The 22,951-nt window shown below is 31.9% G+C and overlaps 3 protein-coding genes across 3 annotated transcripts; 1 reads left to right on the top strand and 2 right to left on the bottom strand.

The window, feature by feature from the left end:
• Positions 1 to 3,104: 3,104 nt before the first annotated feature.
• Positions 3,105 to 5,243, top strand: LOC101220226 (probable carotenoid cleavage dioxygenase 4, chloroplastic). The gene has a single exon (XM_004147723.3). The coding sequence runs from the start codon at positions 3,205 to 3,207 to the stop codon at positions 4,978 to 4,980; it is 1,776 nt and encodes a 591-aa protein (XP_004147771.1). The 5' UTR covers positions 3,105 to 3,204; the 3' UTR covers positions 4,981 to 5,243.
• A 1,785-nt stretch (positions 5,244 to 7,028) lies between these two features.
• On the bottom strand, positions 7,029 to 11,116 carry LOC101219987 (probable apyrase 7). The gene is made up of 2 exons (XM_004147722.3): positions 8,592 to 11,116; positions 7,029 to 7,659 (listed from the first exon to the last, which is right to left on the bottom strand). Exons 1-2 carry the CDS (start codon positions 10,549 to 10,551, stop codon positions 7,349 to 7,351), a joined length of 2,271 nt encoding a protein of 756 aa, XP_004147770.1. The 5' UTR covers positions 10,552 to 11,116; the 3' UTR covers positions 7,029 to 7,348.
• Positions 11,117 to 14,381: 3,265 nt separating this feature from the next.
• On the bottom strand, positions 14,382 to 18,431 carry LOC101219742 (ABC transporter G family member 14). Its single transcript, XM_004147721.3, has 5 exons — positions 18,126 to 18,431; positions 17,160 to 17,976; positions 16,410 to 16,586; positions 15,758 to 15,948; positions 14,382 to 15,277 (listed from the first exon to the last, which is right to left on the bottom strand). Exons 1-5 carry the CDS (start codon positions 18,255 to 18,257, stop codon positions 14,627 to 14,629), a joined length of 1,968 nt encoding a protein of 655 aa, XP_004147769.1. The 5' UTR covers positions 18,258 to 18,431; the 3' UTR covers positions 14,382 to 14,626.
• Between the last annotated feature and the right edge of the window lie 4,520 nt (positions 18,432 to 22,951).

Genomic DNA, 22,951 nt, shown 5'->3' with positions numbered 1-22,951 from the left:
TATACATCCATATAATTAATATTTTGACTTTTTTTCATTCATATATTTTCTTCTTTTAAAAAAATATATTTTTTATATTTTATATTTTAACTATTTCCATATTTATATTTTTTACCTATTTTAGTAATAGACTTGGGTTGAATTTATCATTTTACTAAATAATTATTAGAATTGAAATAATATTTATAAATCGAACCCAAATGAGTTGAGTTTATAATATTCGAATCCAACTCAATTATTATCTTTAAATTATTCTAATTTATTTAAAGAAGGATTTTAAGGTAAAGAAAACAAATTAAATAGGTAAAAAGTGTGTTAATTATCAATTAAACATTTAAACATATTAAATACGTAAAAAGTTGGTAGTGAATAATTAAATTTTAATTTATGGATTAATTAATGATGCATTTATGATGCGTGCACGACTTAAATATAAATATATATGGTTGTTATTTTTTGAAAATCGTATCGGAATTTTACATTACACATTTATACACCATTTCAAAATTATAGATAGAGTATTTGTTATTTAATGCATTTCTATACATGAAAGAAAGGTTAAAGTATAAAAGATATTCATTGACACATGTTAGCTATATTTGTTGATATATGTATCTATAAATTGAAAAGAGTTTAACTTTGATATCAATTTTTAATTGACCGTCTTTGATAATCAATATAATTAATATCCATAAAATATACAAATATCATTGGCTACTGGACAATATGAGTATAAATACTCGTTAAACTTAAATGACTTTCATAAATTATTATTAAATTACATATCAATATTCACATCTTTTTTACTATAGAGTATTTGTTTTAAGTAGGGGTGATATATGGTCTATGAGAGTCAGTTTTTCGATCAAACCAATCACAAGTTTGGTATGAAAATTGTTGACTTAATGTTTGATAGTTATTAGCAACAAAACTAATCAAACCAACTTTCAGTGAGTTGGTTGATCCCTTAGTTTTTCTTTCTTCTTTTATACTTTTTTCTTTTACTTTCTACCCTCTTTCTTTTCTCTCTTACTTTTTTTTCTAGTTAATTAATAAAAACATAAAAATTAAACCATAAATATACTATCAAAACAAAACCATTTCTATTAAATTTTGGTACGTGGAAGAGTTTTTAAACATATTAAATGTAACAAGACTAATAAATTTAAAATGTTCAGAAAGTGAATAAAAAAAATTAAATTAAATTAATTGCAAAGGCACCTCAACTATATATATAAAAGTGGGTTTTTTGGTTGGGTTAGTAGAGTCTCACCCTTCCGACCCAAACTGACCAACCATAAGTCGGTTTTTTTACAACAAAATTGAAACCGATCAACACTATCCCTTCACCCGACCAACAGATTGATTTCAGTTTGGTCGGTTTTGGTTTATCGTTTTAGTTTTTCGGCCTACCATATGTTCACTCCTAGTTTCAGTGATTGAGAAATTTGTTTACCAACTTATGAACACTGCTTTTGGTAATCATCGTGGACCACTCTTCGATCACCACCTCTGACAACTTCACCGACGAACTTTTGATAACCAACTCTGACGACCATAATAAACCAATCTACGATCACTATCAATCAACCTTAAAATTTTTTAATAAAAACATTTTTAGTATATATAACAAAGAAAAGAAATTTATATATACAAATACTTTTAAAAAAAGTTTTAAAACACCTTTATGTTAATTTAATATTAAGAAGTTTTTATCATATGTTTTTTTGGTGCCATATTACTTTTTCAAAAATAGTATTTTATGTACCTAAATAAATGTATGACAAAAAATAATAGTATAAAAAAAACAATATCTAAGATAACCAATATTTATTCTACATGCTATTATAATTTAGATTATAATACTCTAGACTTCAAACATATATTATAATAACTCATACCATATAAAGTAGGAATTTTCATATAGATAGTCGAAATCACACCAACGGAATCTTGAAACCTACAAAAACCAACGTAGAAAAACTACAAAACAAATTATTTTAATATCATATTTTATTACGAGTTTAATCGTTAAAATTATTTGTATTAATTTGATATTCAAAATTTAAAGGTGTCTAATAAAAGCTTCTAAACTTATAAAAAATATCTAATGTTATTTATTTGGAGAAACACTATTTTCTTCCTACCTCTCGATTAAAAATAAAAAAGATAAAAGAGAAAATTAACTTTTTAGTCCTAAAATATACATTTCGTCCATAAGATTTAAGAGTGTATTCTTTTTTTAGTTAACAAGTTTATTAGAATAGATCCCATTTTTTATTCTTCAGATTTTATAAATATCTTCTTAGTGCAATGATTTTTTTTTTTTTGTTCTTTAGTGGCTTTTTTCATAGTAATGAGTTTTTCTATTATAATTCTTGAAAAAAAAATACTTATTTTGAAATTTCAAAAATGGCTAATATTGGTACATGTCCAATAAGAGAATAAAAAATTTCACACCACAATGACTATAATTATCTTGAGTTTTGTCAACATCATAACAAAACTGTATATCATTCTTGTTTTAGATAGAAATAGAAATGTGCGGATTGGAGATTTGTTTACATATATACCTAAACTATAAGTTCAATTTTATATTTTATGAAAAATAATTACACAATTAGCTTTTCGGTTTTGAAGATTAATTCCTAACTTATCTATAATATATAAATACATATTAAAGTTAACTTTAACATAAAATAAATCAAGTCAAGCTATATTAAAGTTTCACGGATGTATCTGTTAAGTTTGTTGATTTTGTACTTCTAATAAATCTTAAATTTAGTCTGCCAAAAGTTAATTTTTATTGAAATCAATTAAATAGTTAGAATAATTTTGAAGGAAGAAAGAGAGGAAGATGTGATACATTTTAAAGATGTAAGGTGACAATGAATAAAAAATAAAAAAGTTAGTGAGAAAATTTATAATTTTTTTTTATGAGCCCATATACATTTTATGTCATTTAAAATGTGTAAAATATTTATTCAAACTCATAAAAGGTAAAAAAAAAGTATGAGATGGAAATAGAGAAATACAAACCATAAAATAAAAGAATCATATTTTAGAGTTCCCATTTTAGCCTTCCCATCCTTTAAATTCTATCATCTTTGAAAGAAGTAGAAGGGAGTAGGGACCAAACTATCATCAATTCTTATCTGAAGAAGTTGAAATTTCACTTCCTTTCCCAATCATTTTCTTCCATCAATGGATTCCATTTCTTCCCCTTTCCTCTCCGGCAGAAATCTCATTCTCTCTCCCCCAATTTCCAGTTCCCTCCCACCCATTTCAACCCCCATCTACTCTGTTCTCACCGAACAAAACGTCAAAAAGAATACCCCTCCACCAGATGCCGATTCTCCATCCCCGCCCTTGCCCCGACCATCTCCTCCCTCCCCACCAATGCCCAGGGTCTCTTCTACCAGACGAGTTCAGCCGTCTCTACCGGCGAGATTCTTCAACGCCTTCGATGACTTAATCAATAACTTCATAAACCCCCCGGTTAGTCCCTCAGTGGATCCACGATACATCCTCGCCGACAACTTCGCTCCGGTGGATGAGCTACCACCGACGGAGTGTGAAGTCATCTATGGCTCGTTGCCTTCATCTCTCAACGGTGCGTACATTCGTAACGGACCAAATCCTCAGTACCTTCCTCGTGGTCCCTACCATTTGTTCGACGGCGACGGAATGCTTCACTCTCTTCGAATCTCCGATGGCCGTGCCGTTCTGTGTAGTCGTTATGTCAAGACTTACAAATATACTTTGGAGCGTGACGCTGGCCATCCTGTTTTCCCCAACGTATTTTCCGGCTTTAATGGCCTCACTGCCTCTGCCGCACGAGGCGCCGTCGCCGTTGGCCGGATATTAACCGGGCAGTATAATCCTGCAAACGGCATTGGTCTTGCAAACACTAGTCTGGCTTTCTTCGGTGACCGACTTTACGCCCTAGGTGAGTCTGATTTACCGTATCCGATTCGATTAACTCCAAACGGTGATATTGAAACTCTCGCCCGTCATGACTTCGACGGAAAACTCACTCTTAGTATGACTGCTCATCCGAAAGTCGATTCCGATACCGGTGAGGCATTTGCGTTCCGATACGGTCCTTTGCCTCCGTTTTTAACTTACTTCCGATTCGACAAAAACGGAGCCAAACATTCAGATGTGCCGATACTTTCGATGAATCGACCGTCGTTCCTGCACGATTTTGCAATTACTAAAAAGTACGCTGTATTTACAGACATTCAGATTGGAATTAACCCTACGCAGATGATAATTGAAGGAGGATCTCCAGTGGGATCAGATCCATCGAAAATTTCAAGAGTAGGACTAATTCCTCGATACGCTAACGATGAATCAAAGATGAAGTGGTTCGATGTACCTGGATTGAACTTAATTCACGCCATTAACGCTTGGGATGAAGATGATGCTGTGGTTATAGTGGCGCCAAATATTCTCTCCGTAGAACACGCACTAGAGAGGATGGATCTGGTTCATGCCTTAGTGGAGAAAATCAGAATCGACCTGAAAACAGGAATAGTAACGCGGACGCCATTGTCGACCAGAAACCTAGACTTTGGAGTGATACATCCCTCGTACGTCGGGAAGAAGCACAGGTTCGTTTACGCCGGTGTTGGAGATCCGATGCCCAAGATTTCGGGAGTGGTGAAGCTCGAGATATCTCAGGAAGAACGTCGAGACTGCATCGTCGCTTGTAGAATTTTCGGACCTGGTTGCTATGGCGGGGAACCGTTTTTCGTGCCGAGGGAAAGGGAAAGTTCCGACGAGACAGAGGCAGAGGAGGACGACGGATATGTCGTCTCATACGTTCATGATGAAAACTCCGGTGAGTCGAGGTTCATTGTCATGGACGCGAAATCGCCGGAGCTGGAAATTATCGCCGCCGTGAAGCTGCCGCGACGCGTCCCTTACGGTTTTCATGGATTGTTCGTGAAAGAAAGCGACCTCAATAAGCTATGAAATGGAAGTTATCTTAATAACTCAACCGTAATTTTAGACCGAACCGGACTTTCGACCAGACCGCTTATAGCCGGTTTTAAAAAGTATATATACGCTCTTAAAATTTTAAATAATACTAATAGTAATAGAATGTATTTATAGGTATTCATATATAAAGAAGGAAGTGTAAGTAAATTAACCATTAGAAGCATTGTATTGTATGGGTGCTTATTTTAAAATTTAGAATATTTATCCAAATTACTCCTAAAAAATCCTCATATTTTTATTAGAGTTTTAAATTAATTCGCTTATTAAATGTTTAGAGTTTTAATATACAAAATTATAAAGTCTTACCCGAATTTGATCAAAATTGTGTATTCTTTGTGTAAATTTATGGAAACTTAGAATAATTGCAAACGAGTATTCATTTCGTTTGTTTCGAATTAAACTTATAATGAAACCATAGATTTTTGGTTTGGTTTAATTTTGGTCAATCCAAAATCAATTATTTATATCACATATGTGTACATACCAAACTTGAACTGAATATTTGGGATTTGATTGGTACCAAACAAACATTTTGATTCAGCGCCGCTAATTGTGAAGACACCTACAATGTTGATTTTTAACAATCATTCTTTGCATGGTAATGAGTGATCATTATATATCAAATGCAAAAACCGTCATTGTATAGTTATAATGGCATGGGGTACTTTTATGTCAATTTTGAAAACGTTAATGGAGTGTGTTCGATGACATTACAAAAACAAAGATACAAATTTATTGTAAGTAGACCATATCTATTTTTATTAGAAATAGTTTGTTAGAAATTTGTTTTCAAATTAAAAAACCATCCAAATTATATGTTTGAAATTTAAATCTTACCGAACAAGAGTAATTATGAAAACAACATTTTTATGTTTTGATCCGAATAAATGGATTGGAAACTAATTTCAAAATCAATCCATTCAAGATTTACTAACTTCTTTAAACTTTTTTGCTTCTTTTTCTTTGAAATTTGATTAAAACTTTTAACAATCTCATCTTCAATTGAAAAAAAGATATTCTTGAATTACTGTTTTGACGGTAGATGGATATATTTGGGGTGAGAAAATGAGTACTCAAAATTACATATTCATTGAGATCTTTTACAAGAGAAATGAATTTATTAAACACACATCTTCTTTACCAACATGGACCTTTGAAAGCTTGTGTTTAATCTTTAACTGATTTCATGGGTAGTTACATGCTCGATTGACCACGTTGGAGTTCGAGTTAGCTTAATCCAATCCAAAAGCTTAGAAACAGTCATGGATGATCTCTCAAGATTGACTTCCATAACCAAGAGTGACCACACGACCCTTATAAACTTACCTCATTGGAATCTTTCTTTTTTAAGGATAAGATTACGATAAGATTTGAGTGAAACATGACCCCACTTATCTTTTATCTCTTTGTAATCTAAAAAGACAAACTAAAAAGCAAAAGTACAAGCAAACAAAATACAAATGTAAAATAAACTAAAACTGAAAAGATAGGTTTGCATTCATCTTAAAAGTGTTTATCGATGACATTCCAAATTTATTGCAAGTAGAGCACATCTATTTTTATTAGGAAGTCTATTTGAATTGGTTTTCAAGTTGAGAAAAACCATCCAAAGTATATGTTTCAATTTAAATCTTAATCTAAACAATGGTAACTATGATAATAACATTTTTATCTAGGTTTTGAATTTTAAAATTTAAACCAATTTTGTGATTTATAAATATAGTATAAACATATAAAATTAGAATTCAATTTCTAGATTTGCTACTAAATAGAAGAAACAATGTTTTCCTTGAATCTTTTTGTTTTCAAATTTTCATTAGTTAACTTGAAAATACATTATTGGAATCAATGTTGATCACCACAGAGACCATTTATCATCTCGCAGGAGACAATCCACAACAACCACAGCAACCATAACAAAATCTTGTCTTTGTTAATCCCAAGTATTTTGGACTTGTTAGATCCATTCATGCAGGAAAAAAAAGATCTATTAAAAAGAAGATTGAGAAGAGAGAACGAGAGGAGGGCTAAATGCATATGCATATATATTAATATATATATATATATATCTACTTCTCATGTAAAAATTGATCCTTCAGATACAGAAAGAATTCCTAAATTGAATTCATGAATCTCTATGCAAAGCTTCCATATATTTTCTACTCAAGAGTCAGAAAAGCAATGGAGGGGGGAGGGGGGAGGGGGTCAAATTAGTGAATCTACCAAAATTTTCTGAAGTTTGCTTCTTTCACCTTTCACCATCTGTGTGTTTTTCATTAGCCAAAGAGGAAGAAAAGTCCTCTTGAAATCTCCATCTTCTACATTTTGAAGTCTGTTTCTTCTAAACCTTCACCATGTGTGTTTCGGACAATGTCGAAGATAGGTCCTCTCGAGATTGTGATCGTCTACTTTGAAGGCGCATCTGACTTCGGCGCGGAGTCCAGAAGGAACCAACACTGCTATTGTCAAATTGCATTTGGCCAAGGCTATTTGAAGAATAACTATGCGAAACCCCACTACTCGTCGACCGGTGCAATGACGACTCCATAAGTTGGATGCCACTGCTACTGCTAAAGCCATGCCCTAAGCCAAAGGGTCTTTCTTGAGAACCTTGAACTGTTGGACTCAGTGGCATCTTGACTCTGCCATCACCTGTCACACCATGGTTTCACATTGTATTCATAAAAGAAGAATCCATCTTATAGAAAAGAAAACCATGATAGCTAAACCTTATAATAAGTCATGTAGTGTGTTATATAAATATACATTTGCATATTTTAGACTAAAGAAAGTTACAGCGAAAGACTTCGACATTAAACAAAACACACAATATATAAGAACCATTTACCATCAAGATCTTTTGAGACTTGTACAAGAGTACGATAAAGAATTTAACAGCAAACATTAAGCGATGGAACCTTAACTGCTAAGCTATACTTATGTTAGTATACAGAGCCTTGCACGGGATTAAAATGCTATTTCAACTGTGGATGCATAAAAGCGACATAATATCGTTGAAGTAGGAAAGCAAAAGTGCATATATTCTAGTTGTTGAACCAAACTAACATTTCAAAATGAAGCAGACGGTGGATTTAAAAAAGTGAAACCAGATAAGTCTAGACTTTTTTTATAGAAACAATTCCTTTCATTGAGGAAAAAATGAAAGAATATAGGGCAAACAAAAAACCAAGCCTTAATAAATAACCGCAATTCCTTCAACTTTTCCCACTAACAGATGAAGATATATTGATCCAAAGAGAGCTTCCCCATTTAGGAAGGCGAAGTACCAACAAAAAATCACTATAACGTTGACAAAGCATAAGTAGCCTACTGATCCCATAACATAGAACTATGACACTATGCATTCAGCCATTCAGGCCAAAAACCTTTTCAGCTGATGAAATCTTCGTGCATAAAAGTTTCTCTCATAAAAGTCAATTTTCACATCCTTCTGATCCAAGAATCACATTGCACATGCGGGAGGTTATTTCATGTTATACAAGCTCAACAAGAAAGATTCCTGTATTATCAGAACAGAGCGTTGCAGTGTAAAAACTAAAGATGTAACATGTGTAGAAACTTACCAGCACTCATTGGACTCCACCGCTGTAACCGAAAAGGAGATGGAATGTTTAGAACAGATGTGGTGGAGACAGCATTATGCCTGAAAATTGGGAGATATGGCCTCCGGAAAAATCTAGGTAATGCACTTCGTACACAGGATAATGCAAGCAGGAAAAACAATGATGTGAACAGAACGACCATTAGAATTAGAGGATCAATCTTCATTTTAAAAATTTCATAACCACGAAGCTCTAGCCTAGTTGCAACTGTAAATGCCTTTCCAGCCTCCAACAATGAAACCCCAAGTGTCCAAGTTGTACTCCCAGAACCAATAGTGATTTGTTTATCAGTAATATGCAACCCCTCTCTAAGGAGTGAGACTATGTATGGTGCTCTAAAGCAGTATTGCTCAATAAAGGGCTGTGGAGGAACACTAGCCTGAGCATCATCCCAAGGTTTCTCACAAAATTTGTGGCCCCTTTCTAATACATCATCAAGTGTAGCCTCTGAAGTCAGATTGAAGAATCGAAATACCACAAAGAAACCAGAAATGGCGTAAAAATTTCCATATGGTGGAGGGTAGTTATTAGTTATGGCACAAGGTTGTACATCACAATCAACTCCAGTGCTTGTATTTGACCATTCAGAAAAATTTACAGCAACTTTAGCAAGTGCAGAACATTCTTCCCAGTTTGGAGCACCAATCAGCCTTAGAGAAATCCCAGACTTACTTCCTCCGTCCAATAATTTCCCACACTGGTTACATGTATACTGCTCATTGTAGCCAGAGTGCAGGCAAGGGTGGTTTAGTTTAAATTTCCCATTAGACAGATCCAGCTTTTCAGGTTCTTGGATCCTTCTTAATAGATGGACAACAGATTTCCCAAATGCATCATTTAGACCATAGCCAGTAAGAGAATAGGCATTAAGATGGTAATCAACATTTCCAATTTTAATGTTCAAACTAGACTCATTTTGTTCCTTACTTTCGAAAGTTACTTGCAAAGAAGAACCACCCAAGTCGAGTGCCCCATATGTTGGTTCCCTTGGTGTAGCTCCCAACAATTCTTTTTGATAGTTAAGAGCTATCCAGCCATAGTAAGCCTCTTCTGTACCTGAAATGGTTTTAACCCACTCTCTCTGGCAAAGAAAACGCGAACTCTTTAATATAGACCAGGCACTGTCCAGAAGCCACTTTGAATCTGCAGGTGGTAACTTTCTAACTCCAGCAGTCGCATAAAGGAAAAGCGAGGTGCTTTCATGGGCACGCTTTGGAATCTGCTTCTCAGCCCATTGAAGCAGAGGTTTAATAGCTTTCTTCAAACCAGTCATATTACGAACCAACTTATCGAGACCAGGTTCTGTTTCCATTCGATCATAAGCCCGTCCACTTTGAGACTTCAATTTCTTCTTTTGTCCTGTATATGACCTGATAGCAATGGGAAGGGCTCCATTTTTCTTATAATTAACATTTGCTTGATAAACAAAAGCTCGAGTTCCAGTACTTCCACAGTCAAGCACCACATAGTATCTAGGTGTTCCTTGCGACCAATATGAATAAATATACATAGAAACCGTATAAATTAGAAAACAAAACAGCAACAGACATAGAAAAAGAACAACGGTTCGCATCCACTTCCTGGTCAGCCACCAGAAGGAGCTTCCAGGCAATGTCTTCTCCTTTGAGAAACTAGAGCTGGCATTTTCTCGCTGGAGTGGTGAAAAATCAGGAGAAGCATTCTCAACGCCACGATTACCTTCTTCAAGATCAAGTCTACGGTAAGTAGAGAGGTCCTGAAGAGACGACGAAAGCCTTAGATTGTTCTTAAGAGCAGGACTAACAAAACCGGCAACAAGAGGAGATGGGGAAGCGATCAAAGGAGGCGACGATGAAGATTTAAATGCATCTGTAGAAGAATGGCGGCCCGACAACCGAGTGGCTACAGACGAGAGGATATCCCTAAATTTCCCAAACACCATTTTTTTTCTCTGATTTGGGAGAAGAGTTTAAAAATTCCTCAAAAACCCACAAAAATCCATCAACATAAGAAGTGAAATTCCTAATTGTAGATCAAAGTGATCCCCAAACTCGCAGTTTCTCCCAAAAGTAGAGTAGAGAGAAAGAGAGAATGGGGGGATTTTCAAAATGAAATTCGTTCAAGGGTTGACTAGAGGGATCGATCAAAATAAATGGAAAGAAAGAAGAAGGGAAGTGGAGAAGATGAATGGGAGAGATGAAATTGCTGAATTGTGAGGATACAAAAATGAGGAGGAAGAAGAAGAAGAAAAAGAAGAAGAAATAAGAGTGTATGTGATGTATTAAGGTTAGGTTTAAGGATTAAGAGTGACCTGAAAGAAGCAATTGAGCAATAAAATTAGATAAAATCAAAGTTTTTCCATGTTCTTCGCCACTTTCTGATCTCGAACTCATCGGATGATCAGATTCAGATCCAACTTCAGCGACGAGCTGCTCTGCCAGCCACTGCCACCGGACCAATTTTTTTCCTCTTTTATTAATACATTTTTTTTTCCTTTAAGCTTTTCCAAATTTAAATAAATGCTCTAATCTTAACTTTCAAATATATTCATACAACAAAAACGTAAATCCACCAAACAATCACATTTTTACTTTTATATTTTAAATTAAAAAATTCTTAATTTTATTTTTCTCGAGTTCAAACTCAACCTCAACTCTCACATTTTATCCTTTTTTTTTTGAACAATTTAACTCCGACTCCATCGTTGAGATTGAACTTTTTTAGTTAAAAATATGAAATTGAGGTTAATTCTTTTCGCCCCAAATTTGCCGCTAGAGTCTTGTTGGAATTTATGTGTTCTAAAGTCTTTTTATCCAATATCATACAATAACCTTGGATTTTTTTAATTAATATTGCATAATTAACCATTAAACTAATCAACTAATAAATTATGAGACTTTAGAACACATAAATCTCAATTTCTTCTGCATTAAGGTTAACTGTTCTCTAACCATCGTGGCCTCGATATGCATCGAGCTGAAAAAGTTAAGCAATTATGTCAATGATCCTTGGCCCAAGCTGCCCTGAGATGGCCCCGATAATAAGCATTATGTTGATGATATTGTCAATTTTTCCAACTATGTTAACGATCCCAAGCCAAAGTTGCATTAAGATTCCTTCGATATCATACTACATAAGCATTATTATGTCAATGATATTGTCAATTTCTCCAATTATGTCAATGATTCCGAGCCAAAGTTACCCCGAGATCATAATACATAAACATTATGCCAATTATATTGTCAATTTTTCCAATTATGTCAATGTTCTTAGGCCAAAGTTGCCTCGAGATGACCTTGAGCTAAAAAAACATATGCATTATGTAGTATGATCTCGAGGTTAGTCATTTTTAGCTAGGTCAATTAGTTTAAATTAAAGTTCAATCTCGGTGATGCACTCGGCCAAGAGAGACCGAGAGAAATCCTTTCAAAAGGTTTTCTCGAATTTGAAAAGAATCTGGAGGTCGATCTCAGTCAAGATTGGTTTCAAGAAAAGCAAAATTATGAGTTTTCTAATTTGTGCTACTTTTAAAATACTAGAAATTTTTATCGTGCGTTGCACGTGAGAACCTTGTTAATATATATTGTTGCTGAAATGAATAAATAGTATCCGGTGGTTAATTTAAAAAATAACAATATTAAAGATATAAAATAAAGTTTAAATGAGTCATTTATATACAGTATTATTTTTTTGTTACAATTTCAACATTTGAACTTTTATAATATTTTCTTTTCACTATAACTTGATTGAACTTTTTGATCAAGTCATTTTGTAGGCTAATTTGAATTTTTTTAAAAACATATTACCATTTGTGTAAATAGATAAATTGTTTTATAAATATAATTTACGTAATAATTGTGAGGATGAGACAATGCAAAACTTTTTTTATTATGGATCGTAATTAGTTTTTTAATTCTTCAAAAAAAAAATATTTTAAGTAATATAATTTTAAGATATAGAATAAAGATTAATATGTCATAAGTAATGTTTTTTATTTGTTTAGAAAAAATACTCATATTGCAATGTGTACATGTACACTAATAGTCTCATTTTTATTCGTATCTAAAATTTATAAATGTTTGTGGTTAAAATTTCAATATTTTAAAATCCTTCTCATTTAAATATTTCTAAATTTTAAAATCTTTCACGAAACTTTTTTTTCTTTCTTTATATAAATTGAAAATTAACGAAAAAAAATAGAAGAAAATAAAAAGTATTTAGATCCTATAGCAAAAAAAAAAAAAAAAAAAAATCATTTGGACTTAGATTAAAATTTTGGATATCCATTTTGGGTGGATTAAAATTTTGTTATGGACCGTAATTAGTTTGTCAATTCTTCTATTTTTAAAATTAAAAAAATCATTTAGAAAATTTTCCTTTTAAAGTTATAAATTTTTATGTTTTTGAAACGTTAAAAATTTAATATATGATTTAATAAAGTTTTCTAACCAACATTTTTTAATAACTTATATCGTTTTTCTTAACCAAAATTCTACGACGAAATCTATAAAATTTTGGAGTCTAATTTCCTAAATTCTTGAGTGAGGTCACATCTTTGAAAGGACAAGATTTAATTAAAAATATGATTTTAATTAATGTTTAAAAAATCATCTCTTTATCAGAAAGCTATTTAGATCACAGATTTTGAGAAATTACACTTTCTTGAATTGAGATTTTTTTTTAATATAGTCTAATTAATGAAATACTCTCGACTTATTTTTTGAGCTCATTGCTTTGAATATATATAGGAATTATAGTGAGAGGTAAAATAAGACATTATTTTAAAAAGATTTGAAATTTGGCAACTATTTTCTAAACGTGTGTAGTAGATTGCTAATAGTTTTTGCCTACGATGTTTTTTTTTTTTATATAATTTATTTAAACTTGTTTACTTTATTTATGTTGTTTTCTACGAAATGAATCTCTATTTCATTGATAATTTAGTAGAGGTACAAACCTATATATAACCAAAAAGAAATATGCTTAATTAAGGAAATAATATTATAATAATATCACCTAAAAATAATACAATTACGTTAATAATTTTGTTGTCCAATCACACCATAAAAAGGATTAGTGATGACTTATGTTTTGTTTTAAAAACCAAACATTCTATGAACGTCGATCGCTCCGTGTTATTTTGAACACATTGCGACAATATTAATGAGTAAATGAACGATATATACGTGGTGTTTCAAGTAAAACTATTACATAAGTTTAGTAAATCATTTATATATAAAAAAGAAATCACATGTGAATTAATTCATTCTATCACAAATATGACTCATTTTTTCATATGGCTAATTCCTCTGCTTCTTAGGTTGTTTTGTAGGCATATTCTAAATGCTATTTTGCTTCTTTCTTTTTTTCTTTTGGTTGCTATGTTTGTTGTTTATTTTGGCCATTTTGGCACCTCGACAAGAAGCCCACAATTCTAGTTTCAAATTTATTGGGCTAAATCACACACACATACACATATTAATTAATATATAAAAGAACAGATTATAACAAAAAAGAAAAAGAAAAAAGAAAAAGAAAAAGGGTAGGATTTTTAGATGAGAAAAACTATGAATTTAATCAATTATACTATATTTTATAAATATTTTCAAATTTTTTTATTGTATTAAATATATGTTTAATATACTAAAATAAATTTAAAGAATAAAATATGATGTACAATGTTTATCCAAGTCATACAAATATAGCAAAAACTAAATTCATATCATAAAACTACACAAAATTAATCCAAAATTATACTTATTACCACCATCATTGTAAAACTATTCTATCATTATATATATAAATATATATATATATAGCTGATGATTTGATCGAAGAAAGTGAAGACTCTTCCAACTTTGCCCTTATTTGGCTTTCGATGATACAACATTCAACAAAAGAGTTATAGAAAGAGAAAGAGAAACCATAAATTTGATCTCCATCCCAAGACACCATAACAAAACAAATTTCAAAGCATACAACCATTACCCAAAAAAGAAAAAAGCCCTCTTAATTGTTCATCTCAATCTCACCCTATGAAGAGCCAAGTATGCGATGAGCCGGTAGCCAACCAACATGAGTGCCATTATACAAACATCAACCCAAAGTCGGTCCAACCCAACTGATTTAACAGCTGGAAAATCAACCACCTGACAAAACTCCCCTTTCCCACACTCATAAACGTCCCCGTTGTGGTATTGCACACCCAACAAAAGCTTGTAACAATAGTAGCTATAGCTCAGATACTTGAGCCAAACAATGAATGGAGGGATCTGTTGAATGTAGTAACCGCCTGCAATGAGGAAGACTAGGGTGGTGACAGATGCGAGAGTCGTGGCTTGCTTGACATCCATGAGAATGGCACCAAAGGCCAAGCCAAGACTTTGTGAGACAAGGACGCTATAAAGGACGATGAGGAGGGAGAGGAGGAAGGTAGTAGGGTGGGGGTCGAGACCACCCATGAAGTAGATAATGAAGACGAAGGCTGTTGGGAGTGCTAGTTCTAAAGGTAAGTCACCAACAGTTCGAGCGAGGAAGTAAGACGAGAGACGATACATGCCAGAAGACCGCTCTTTGATTAGCATGGTACGTTCTTGTGGGAAGGTGAACACTGCATTGTAAAGTGGGTAGAAGCCCCAAAAGACCGAGAAGAAGAACAACAATGCTATCTGAAACATCAAACATGTAGAAGTCATTAGAAATAACAAAATTATACATTAAAATCACTAATTAACCTAAAAGCTTAAGGCTACAAATTCGACAAATAAAGATAAAGCAAAAAAAGCATAGAAGATATAAAAGAATTAACACAAAGATTTACATAGTGCACTAACAATAACATGCTAACTACATCTATCTATAGACAAAACAAGAGAACACAATTTATTATTAGAGATAACAATATCATATTACAAATTAAAAGAGGAGTCACTGAGATTAAAGTTTATCTATATATATTAAAATTGTAAATTAATAATGTAAAAACAATGCTCTTATACTTCGTCATTCGAAATACCAGATAATGAATTTAAAGTATTCCATTACTTAAGTTGACGAGTTATAGGAGCTTTAATTCTACCAACCTTTCCACCTAAAATTCGAGAAGGAAAAAAATGGAAAGAAGAAAAAAAAAAGGAAGGGATTCTTACACGGTCCTCAATGTGAGATGTTGGAGTGTGCCACCAAAGGAGTCCACCAAGAGTGGCCACACTTATGACTTGAAAAATCCTTAGCCTATTGAAGGCATCATACCTTCTCTCCTTTAACCCTCTTTGCAATAGCACTCTGAATTGATACCACCAGCTTGTGCACCACTCTTCTCTTGATCTCTTTTCTCTTTCTACACCCACATTATTAAAACATTTTTTTAATCAATTAATTATTAATTGGAATCCAATTCCTTTCAAATCATTTTCCTTAAAAAATCTTCTTTATTCATTTCATTATATATATATAATCACAATTTAATTACAAGGTGATAAAGAATACTTTACATTTTATTACTTTAAATTGATGTATAAAAAGTGGTGTTGTTGTGTGGTGTGTTGGTGGTGTCATATTCATTATCCAATTTTCCCTCACTTCCTATTTATAAAACTTTTTTTTCATGGTTTTATTTGGTCAGAAATGATTTTTTTTTAATCTATTTGACCCATATCACTAGATGATTAGGGAATAAATTTTTTTATAAAAAAAAGTGACATTTTGAAAGTCATTTCAAACAAACTTCCGTTTAAAAGACGAGATATATTTGTAAACATAAAAGAACTAATTAAAGGTTTTATGAGATTGAGAGCTTACTTGAGGCATCTTTTGCATAGTTGTTGAAGTTATTTGCATCCAAACTACAAAGCTCAGCCTTCAATGTGGAGGAAATGTTCTTCTCATAAGCTGAAATTAGGGCTTCCTTCACACTCTTTTGCTCTTGTTCCATATTCTCTCCTCCCTCGTTTGCATACTTTGAATCAGGGGCGATTCCTATTATTAATTACAACGAAAACAAAACTATATTTATTAAATTGCTTTTCAATCAAATTTAAATTATTATAAAAGAAATTTATCTTCATAAGACGATACATGTCATCAAGACATTAATTATCATTCTAAAATTAAAGTTGATAATTGATCGTTAAAGATTGATAATTGATTGTTAAAGAAAGAGATGTTGGAAGGGTCCAAATTTTAAAATGAGTGGAAAAGGTTTGAAAGCATCAAAATGTGTAGAAGTAGGCCAAGTGATTAAATGGCCTACACATGATTTCAGTATTATAAAGAGAAAAAAAGGACAAACAAATTCATTTTTTTAGAAAAATAAAAGTGAAAATGAAAATTCCCAACCCAACTTTTTTTTTCTCCTTTCCCTTTGTGCATATTGCTATACCTAATATAATACCTATGTTTAGAAAAGAAAAATATTTAGTGTCTCCACTGCATTATTTTCTTTTTCATTCTTTACATGTTAGTTGATCATAATTTGTTACGTGTTAAATTTGAGATATACAAGTGGGATGTATAAAAACAATTGCATTTTTTTTTAGAAAAAATACATACCATTTGCAAGATCAAGAAGAAGATCAGCTGGATTAATGGTAATGGAGGTTGAGAATCCAATGGAGGAGAAATAATCCATGGCGTTTGAAGCTGAACCATAGTAAATTGGGCTTCCTTCCGACAACAAAACCACCTTATCAAACATATGGTATAGCCGGCTTGACGGTTGATGAATGGTCGTCACGATGGTCCGTCCACCAGCGGCGAGACGTTTTACGGTGGTGATGATTTTCATGGCAGTGGTCGAGTCTAAACCGGAGGTGGGTTCGTCGAGTAAAAGCAAGCTTGGGTTGATCAACATCTCTTGACCGATGCTCACTCTTTTTTTCTCTCCGCCAGAGATTCCTCGGAAAAGTGGGCCGCCGATCATGCTATTGCGGCAGCGAGTTAGGCCCAACTCGGAGATAACTCGCTCAACCGCTTCGGCTTTTTCGTCAGCGGTTAGGGAGGAAGGAAGGCGGAGGAGAGCTGTGAAGAGTAGAGTTTCGGCAACCGTTAAATGAGGGTATAAAACGTCGTCTTGCGCCACGAAGCCAGTTCGGCGTTTGGTGGCGCCGGAAAATGGTTGACCATTATAAGTTATTTTTCCGGAGAGTTTCCCGGAGAGACGGCCACCGAGGGCAGTTAAAAGGGTAGTTTTTCCACTGCCGGAAGGACCGAGCATGGCGAGGATTTCGCCAGGGAATACAACGCCGCTTAAGCCATTGAGAATGGTTTTCTCTCTGTTGGCCGCAGCTCCCCATGAACTGCCGCCACCGCCACCCCAGCAGCTGCCGCCTTTCCCTTCTAACTTCACTTTGTAAACAATTTCTTCAAACTGAAAATTCCAAATTAAATTAATTAATAAGAAAAATGGCATCAATTCCTATTGTTTTCCATCTTTAATTAACAGAAAACAGTACTAAAAATTCAAAATTCATAAGTTTAAGAAATGAAAAAAAAAAAATAGAGAGAAAGGAAATGGACCTTGAGAGTAACCGTAAGGAGAGGAAGTTGGTGAAGATTATTATTGTTATTGTTATTATTATCTTGAGTATTATGAGAGTCAACATGAAAAGGATAGGCAAAGACGGCGTCGTTTTGAGCTACGTCAGACATCTTTCTATTAATTTCTGAAATGGAAGAAGAAATTTGGCCTTTGATATGGATGAGCTTGGTGTTGTTTGTATAATCTTGTATATGTAAGAAGGAATGAAATGACAAAAAAGAGAGAGAGGAAGGAGAGAGTAAATTATAAAAGAGTTAATTAAGAAGTGAGTGTTGGAAAGAAAGTGGGAGAGAAGAAAGGAAATATATAGAGAGAGAGGGGAAAGTTAGGATTATGGTTTGATGAATAGAGAGAAAGTTTGGAGCTTTCTTTTTCTTTTCCTTTTGGTTTTTAATTTCTCTCTCCCCCTGATGGGATTCCACCATCTTTGCTTTTCTCTTTGTTTATTCTCACACTTGCTTTCTTCACCATTCTTTAATATTAAACCTACTTAACCCCTTTCTCCCTCTAAAACCTTGAGGGTTTAGAGCGTAATGAGTGTATAGCTCAGTTTTCAAGTTTGAAGTTAACAAGTTCGTGTTTGGAATACATAGTTTGTTTAGTTTGAAGAGTTTGAAAACATTATAGAGATTTAGAGAGGATGATGAAGTTTTTTTTTATTATAAATGCGTAAAGTTCAATAATAGTTATTGTAGTTCGTGGAAGTTGAGTTATGTTATTCAATCATCTCTTAATTATAAGGTCTTTTTTTCCAACAACTATCCGACTTATAAGGACAAGACATATGCTATATAAAAGTCTATGTTGATTAGTATAGAGATAAAGAATATTTACTTACTATATATAGTTATAAAAGTCTATGTTGATTAGTAAAGATAATAATATTTATTTTCACTCGTCATTTGAGATAAGCATGACAACACGACCAAATTGTGCAAGAAGATGTCAAAAAGCTACCATGTCAAATTATGTTGATTTTGAAGCTGGGGTAGAATCTTGAGCTTAGGATTGTTACATGTTATATTGAGATCTAGTTCGTTTGAAATAAATAATATAATTAATAGATAAGTAAAATTTTAAATGGTTTATCTATCAATGTTGAGCCTTGGACTGTTAATTACATGTTATTCACATCATAATTTAAAAAGTTAATGGAAGTTGGTTGTGATCTATGGTTAGACAACTATATATAGATCTTGGTTAAGCATTAAAATATTTATCGAATATGTCAATAAAGTCATCAGTATTATCTATACAAATCAAATACATCAGTATTTAAAAGATTATTTGATACCTTCAACCTATTGTATAATTTTACTCATAAAATGTAAAGTCATATCATCTATTAATCGAAATATGTATATAAATACTAATAACATTATATATCTAATATTCATAAATATCTTAGTTTACTTTAATTTTTTTGGAACCAAATAAAGTAACTTAGCTTGAGATCTCTAGAAACAACTTTAAGTACTGTTAATTAATTGAAATAACTTCTAGCTATAATTTCTTCCCATGGTAGAAACATCCATCACCATGTGTCAACATTTTATATGTAATATATAGCATATACGTGTAGAATTGAAATTCTAATTTTGTCGTCGACATCAACATCAACGTTTTAATATCTTTCTTGCTCTTACTAATGGGGTAGTTCTCACACACTTTTTTTATTACTACAAAAGAAAAGAGAAAATCACGTTACATTTAGGGTTGTACTCATTTTTGTACAATAACTCACTCAATTGTATAATAAAAGATTTACTCAACCCAACTCGAATATTTGTGGAGTTAGTTCCTTTGATAATTTTTTTTGTTGGAGAAAAATTATGACGAACACTTTGTCAAATGAAATGTACCACTATATATATTTAAAATTAAAAGAAAAGAGTTAATGATTACAACACTCATGAAGAAAAAGGGGAATTCACTTAATTATATGATACACTTTGGATATTGGAAAGTAGAAGAGAGGAAGAAGAATCCAAGTCTCCTTGTATTTGATCATACTGTGAAGACTTAAGAGAGAATAAGAAGATGATGAGGAAGAAAAAGATTATATATTTCAACATAGTAAATCATAATCATCATTCATTTTGCCTTCCATTCATCTTTACTTTTATATTCATTAATTAATTAAGTATGATCATTTTCCAATAAATTAAGTTCACTAACTAAAGTTTAGTTGAGGGCTTATTATTTAATTTAATTTTCTTTTTAGGCTAGCTTATACATTATTCAAAACCATTTTGTGAACATGATATGATTTTTATCTTATATGCCAATAACTTGTTTTGTTGATAATATAGTTTTCCAAAAAGGTTATTAGAATCTTATGAATTAATTAAAATATAGGATAATGAAAACTATGTGTGACCTGTTTTTGTGTGTGTATTTTCATTCCTTCCATAATTTTATTTCTTTTCCTTTGTGCTAATGATAGATTTCATTTGATTGGGGCCATACAAGATATATATTGAGGTGAGTTTGGTATAAGTTTTGAGTAATATTTTCTAAGTGTGTGTTTTTTTTTCAAAAAAAAAACTATTAATTAAATGATAAAAGGAATACTTCGAAAATATACTTATTAGATTCAAAATAATTAAGTATATAGCAACATATTAATAATATTGCAAATATAGCAAAGTTTGTCAAAATATATCATGATAAGCGGTTAATCACTAATAAATCATGTTGCAAATATTTGTATGATAAATCATAAGAGTCTATCACTAATAGAAGTATTACCAATATCACTGATAGACTTTATTATATTTGTAATTTTTCAAAAATGTTGTTATATAATAAATTATTATTCCTAATTTTTTTTTAGCGGAAAACAAAATCAGAAAACATTCGAACTGTATACGTTACCTATATCTTTGGTCACTGGTCATGATTATATTAATATAAAACATTGCTAAAAGGGAGAGAGACCGGAATTTGGCCTCTACAACCTTTAGTCTAACAATGCTCTATAATTTAGAGAAATAGTGCATGAGTCATAATCTTTACAAGAGTTGTGCGTGTTTGACTATAAATCAATCGATAAAATATCTTCTCAAATATTCACAGCGCTTCTTTTGGTTTCCCAAATTATTATCCCGAAAATTGCAATCAATTATAATTACTTTTAATAAAAACTAAAAATGAAAAACATAAAGAAAGTTTTAAAATCGGTAAATTTTGATAAAATCAGAACCACTATAAAAAAGTAAACGTAGGTCAATAGTAATTAACATAATCTTTTTCTCTAAAGGTTGAAGGTTCGATCCTTTCATCTTTTTAATCCTGTTATACTAAAAAAAATTTACTTACCTATCTCCACTCACATATTTTTTAAAAAATTCATAAGAACTCATCTAATATAAATTAAAGTATTTGCTCGAAAGCAAGCAAGCTTAAATTTTGATGTTCCATGTAACCACCAAAAAACGCACTCTTATTGATATGAGTAGTAACTATTATCATTTCTTTTATACCTTTTTCATGTACATTCAAGATGTCTCTTTAATTATTTCGATGTGATCTCGATTAATTCATATATTTCGTCTTGGAATTCATCTATGAACTACATCTTAATACAAAGGAAAGGATATTGCATTTCAAAGAGCAGAGATGAGTTAAAACATTAGAAATACACGTTTTTTTCACCATTCTAAACGTCACGTAGTGTGATGACAAAGAAGAATGAGATGATTAGGAATGATACAGGTAGATAAAAGAAAAAGTAGACAACAGAAGGTAGATTATAATAAGCATCTACTTCATGTATAGAAAGATGTGTAATAATTAATTAAAGATGAGGAAGACGAGGAAGAGTATGTAAATGGGTGGTAAAGCAATGATAATTGTTTTGTCACACTTTGAATGTCACATGCATTAGTTAGAAATTTATAGGATGAAACTATAAAGAATTTATGGATCACTCATATTTTAACAAAAGGAAAAATCTTTTAGAAGAGATATATATATATTATATTCGTGATTTATGCTATACTATATATGATCATGAAAAGCTTCAATGGAGGATTTATTATTATTATTATTGTTAAAAAGTTTTAAAAAATGAATAAATTGAAATAGTATTTATTTAAATTTGCTCCACTCGTTTAAATTTAGTAAAGAGAGGAACTTAAAAGAAGCAACACATGACTCAGATTCCGACAAATAAATATATAAACACATGAAGAGGGAAGATTTTTTTTTTCTTTTTTTCTTTTTTTCTTCTTTTCTTTTTTATTTTTATAAGGAATTGTCAAATATATATATATATTAAAGGATGCATAGATGTTCATAATTTGACAAACAAAGAAGGGACCTCTTGGGCGGTTCCCATGGCTTTACTTTTTTTTTTTTTTAGAGAAAAAGCCCTCATTTTAGGGTTTTTTTTACTTTATTCGGTGGAGGATCGAAACATTTCTATCCATTTTTTTATTTCTTTAATAAGTTAGACAGTAAAATATGATGTGAATCCACGTTTTGTTGTATGAATAAAAGAATATAAAAAATTGTATTAGATGATAAAATAATTTAGGACCTTTTTGCCTATTACAAATATGACAAATATGATTGTTCACACGAGATTTTCGGAAAAATTTGATTTGTGGTGTTGAACTTAAGTTGATGTTGTATTTTTGTTGATTTGATGCGATGTGGTTCATTCTTTAGAATTTGATCATTTTATTCTCTCTCGACTGGATGCTTGCGTTTGATTTGGAGGAAGCGGAACATGTGATATTCTTGAAGTTGGAGCCTTGTAAGAAATTTGATAGAAGTTAGAGTCCTGGAAGAAAGCTTG

This window comes from Cucumis sativus, chromosome 4 (genome assembly GCF_000004075.3).
Source record: "Cucumis sativus cultivar 9930 chromosome 4, Cucumber_9930_V3, whole genome shotgun sequence".
Taxonomy (NCBI): domain Eukaryota; kingdom Viridiplantae; phylum Streptophyta; class Magnoliopsida; order Cucurbitales; family Cucurbitaceae; genus Cucumis; species Cucumis sativus.
The sequence above is the reverse complement of the archived record's forward strand: the minus strand, read 5'-3'. Positions and strand labels throughout refer to the sequence as shown.

Bases quoted from the DNA above. Each gene is read 5' to 3' on its own strand.
- LOC101219987 (XM_004147722.3), bottom strand. From the start codon at position 10,551: ATGGTGTTTGGGAAATTTAGGGATATCCTCTCGTCTGTAGCCACTCGG. The intron at 7,660-8,591 runs GTAAGTTTCTAC...ATGGTGTGACAG, and splicing joins GTGGAGTCCAATGAGTGCTG to GTGATGGCAGAGTCAAGATG.
- LOC101220226 (XM_004147723.3), top strand. From the start codon at position 3,205: ATGGATTCCATTTCTTCCCCTTTCCTCTCCGGCAGAAATCTCATTCTC.
- LOC101219742 (XM_004147721.3), bottom strand. From the start codon at position 18,257: ATGTCTGACGTAGCTCAAAACGACGCCGTCTTTGCCTATCCTTTTCAT. The intron at 16,587-17,159 runs GTATGTATTTTT...AATTAATAATAG, and splicing joins TCTTCTTGATCTTGCAAATG to GAATCGCCCCTGATTCAAAG. The intron at 15,278-15,757 runs GTAAGAATCCCT...TTGATGTTTCAG, and splicing joins CATCTCACATTGAGGACCGT to ATAGCATTGTTGTTCTTCTT.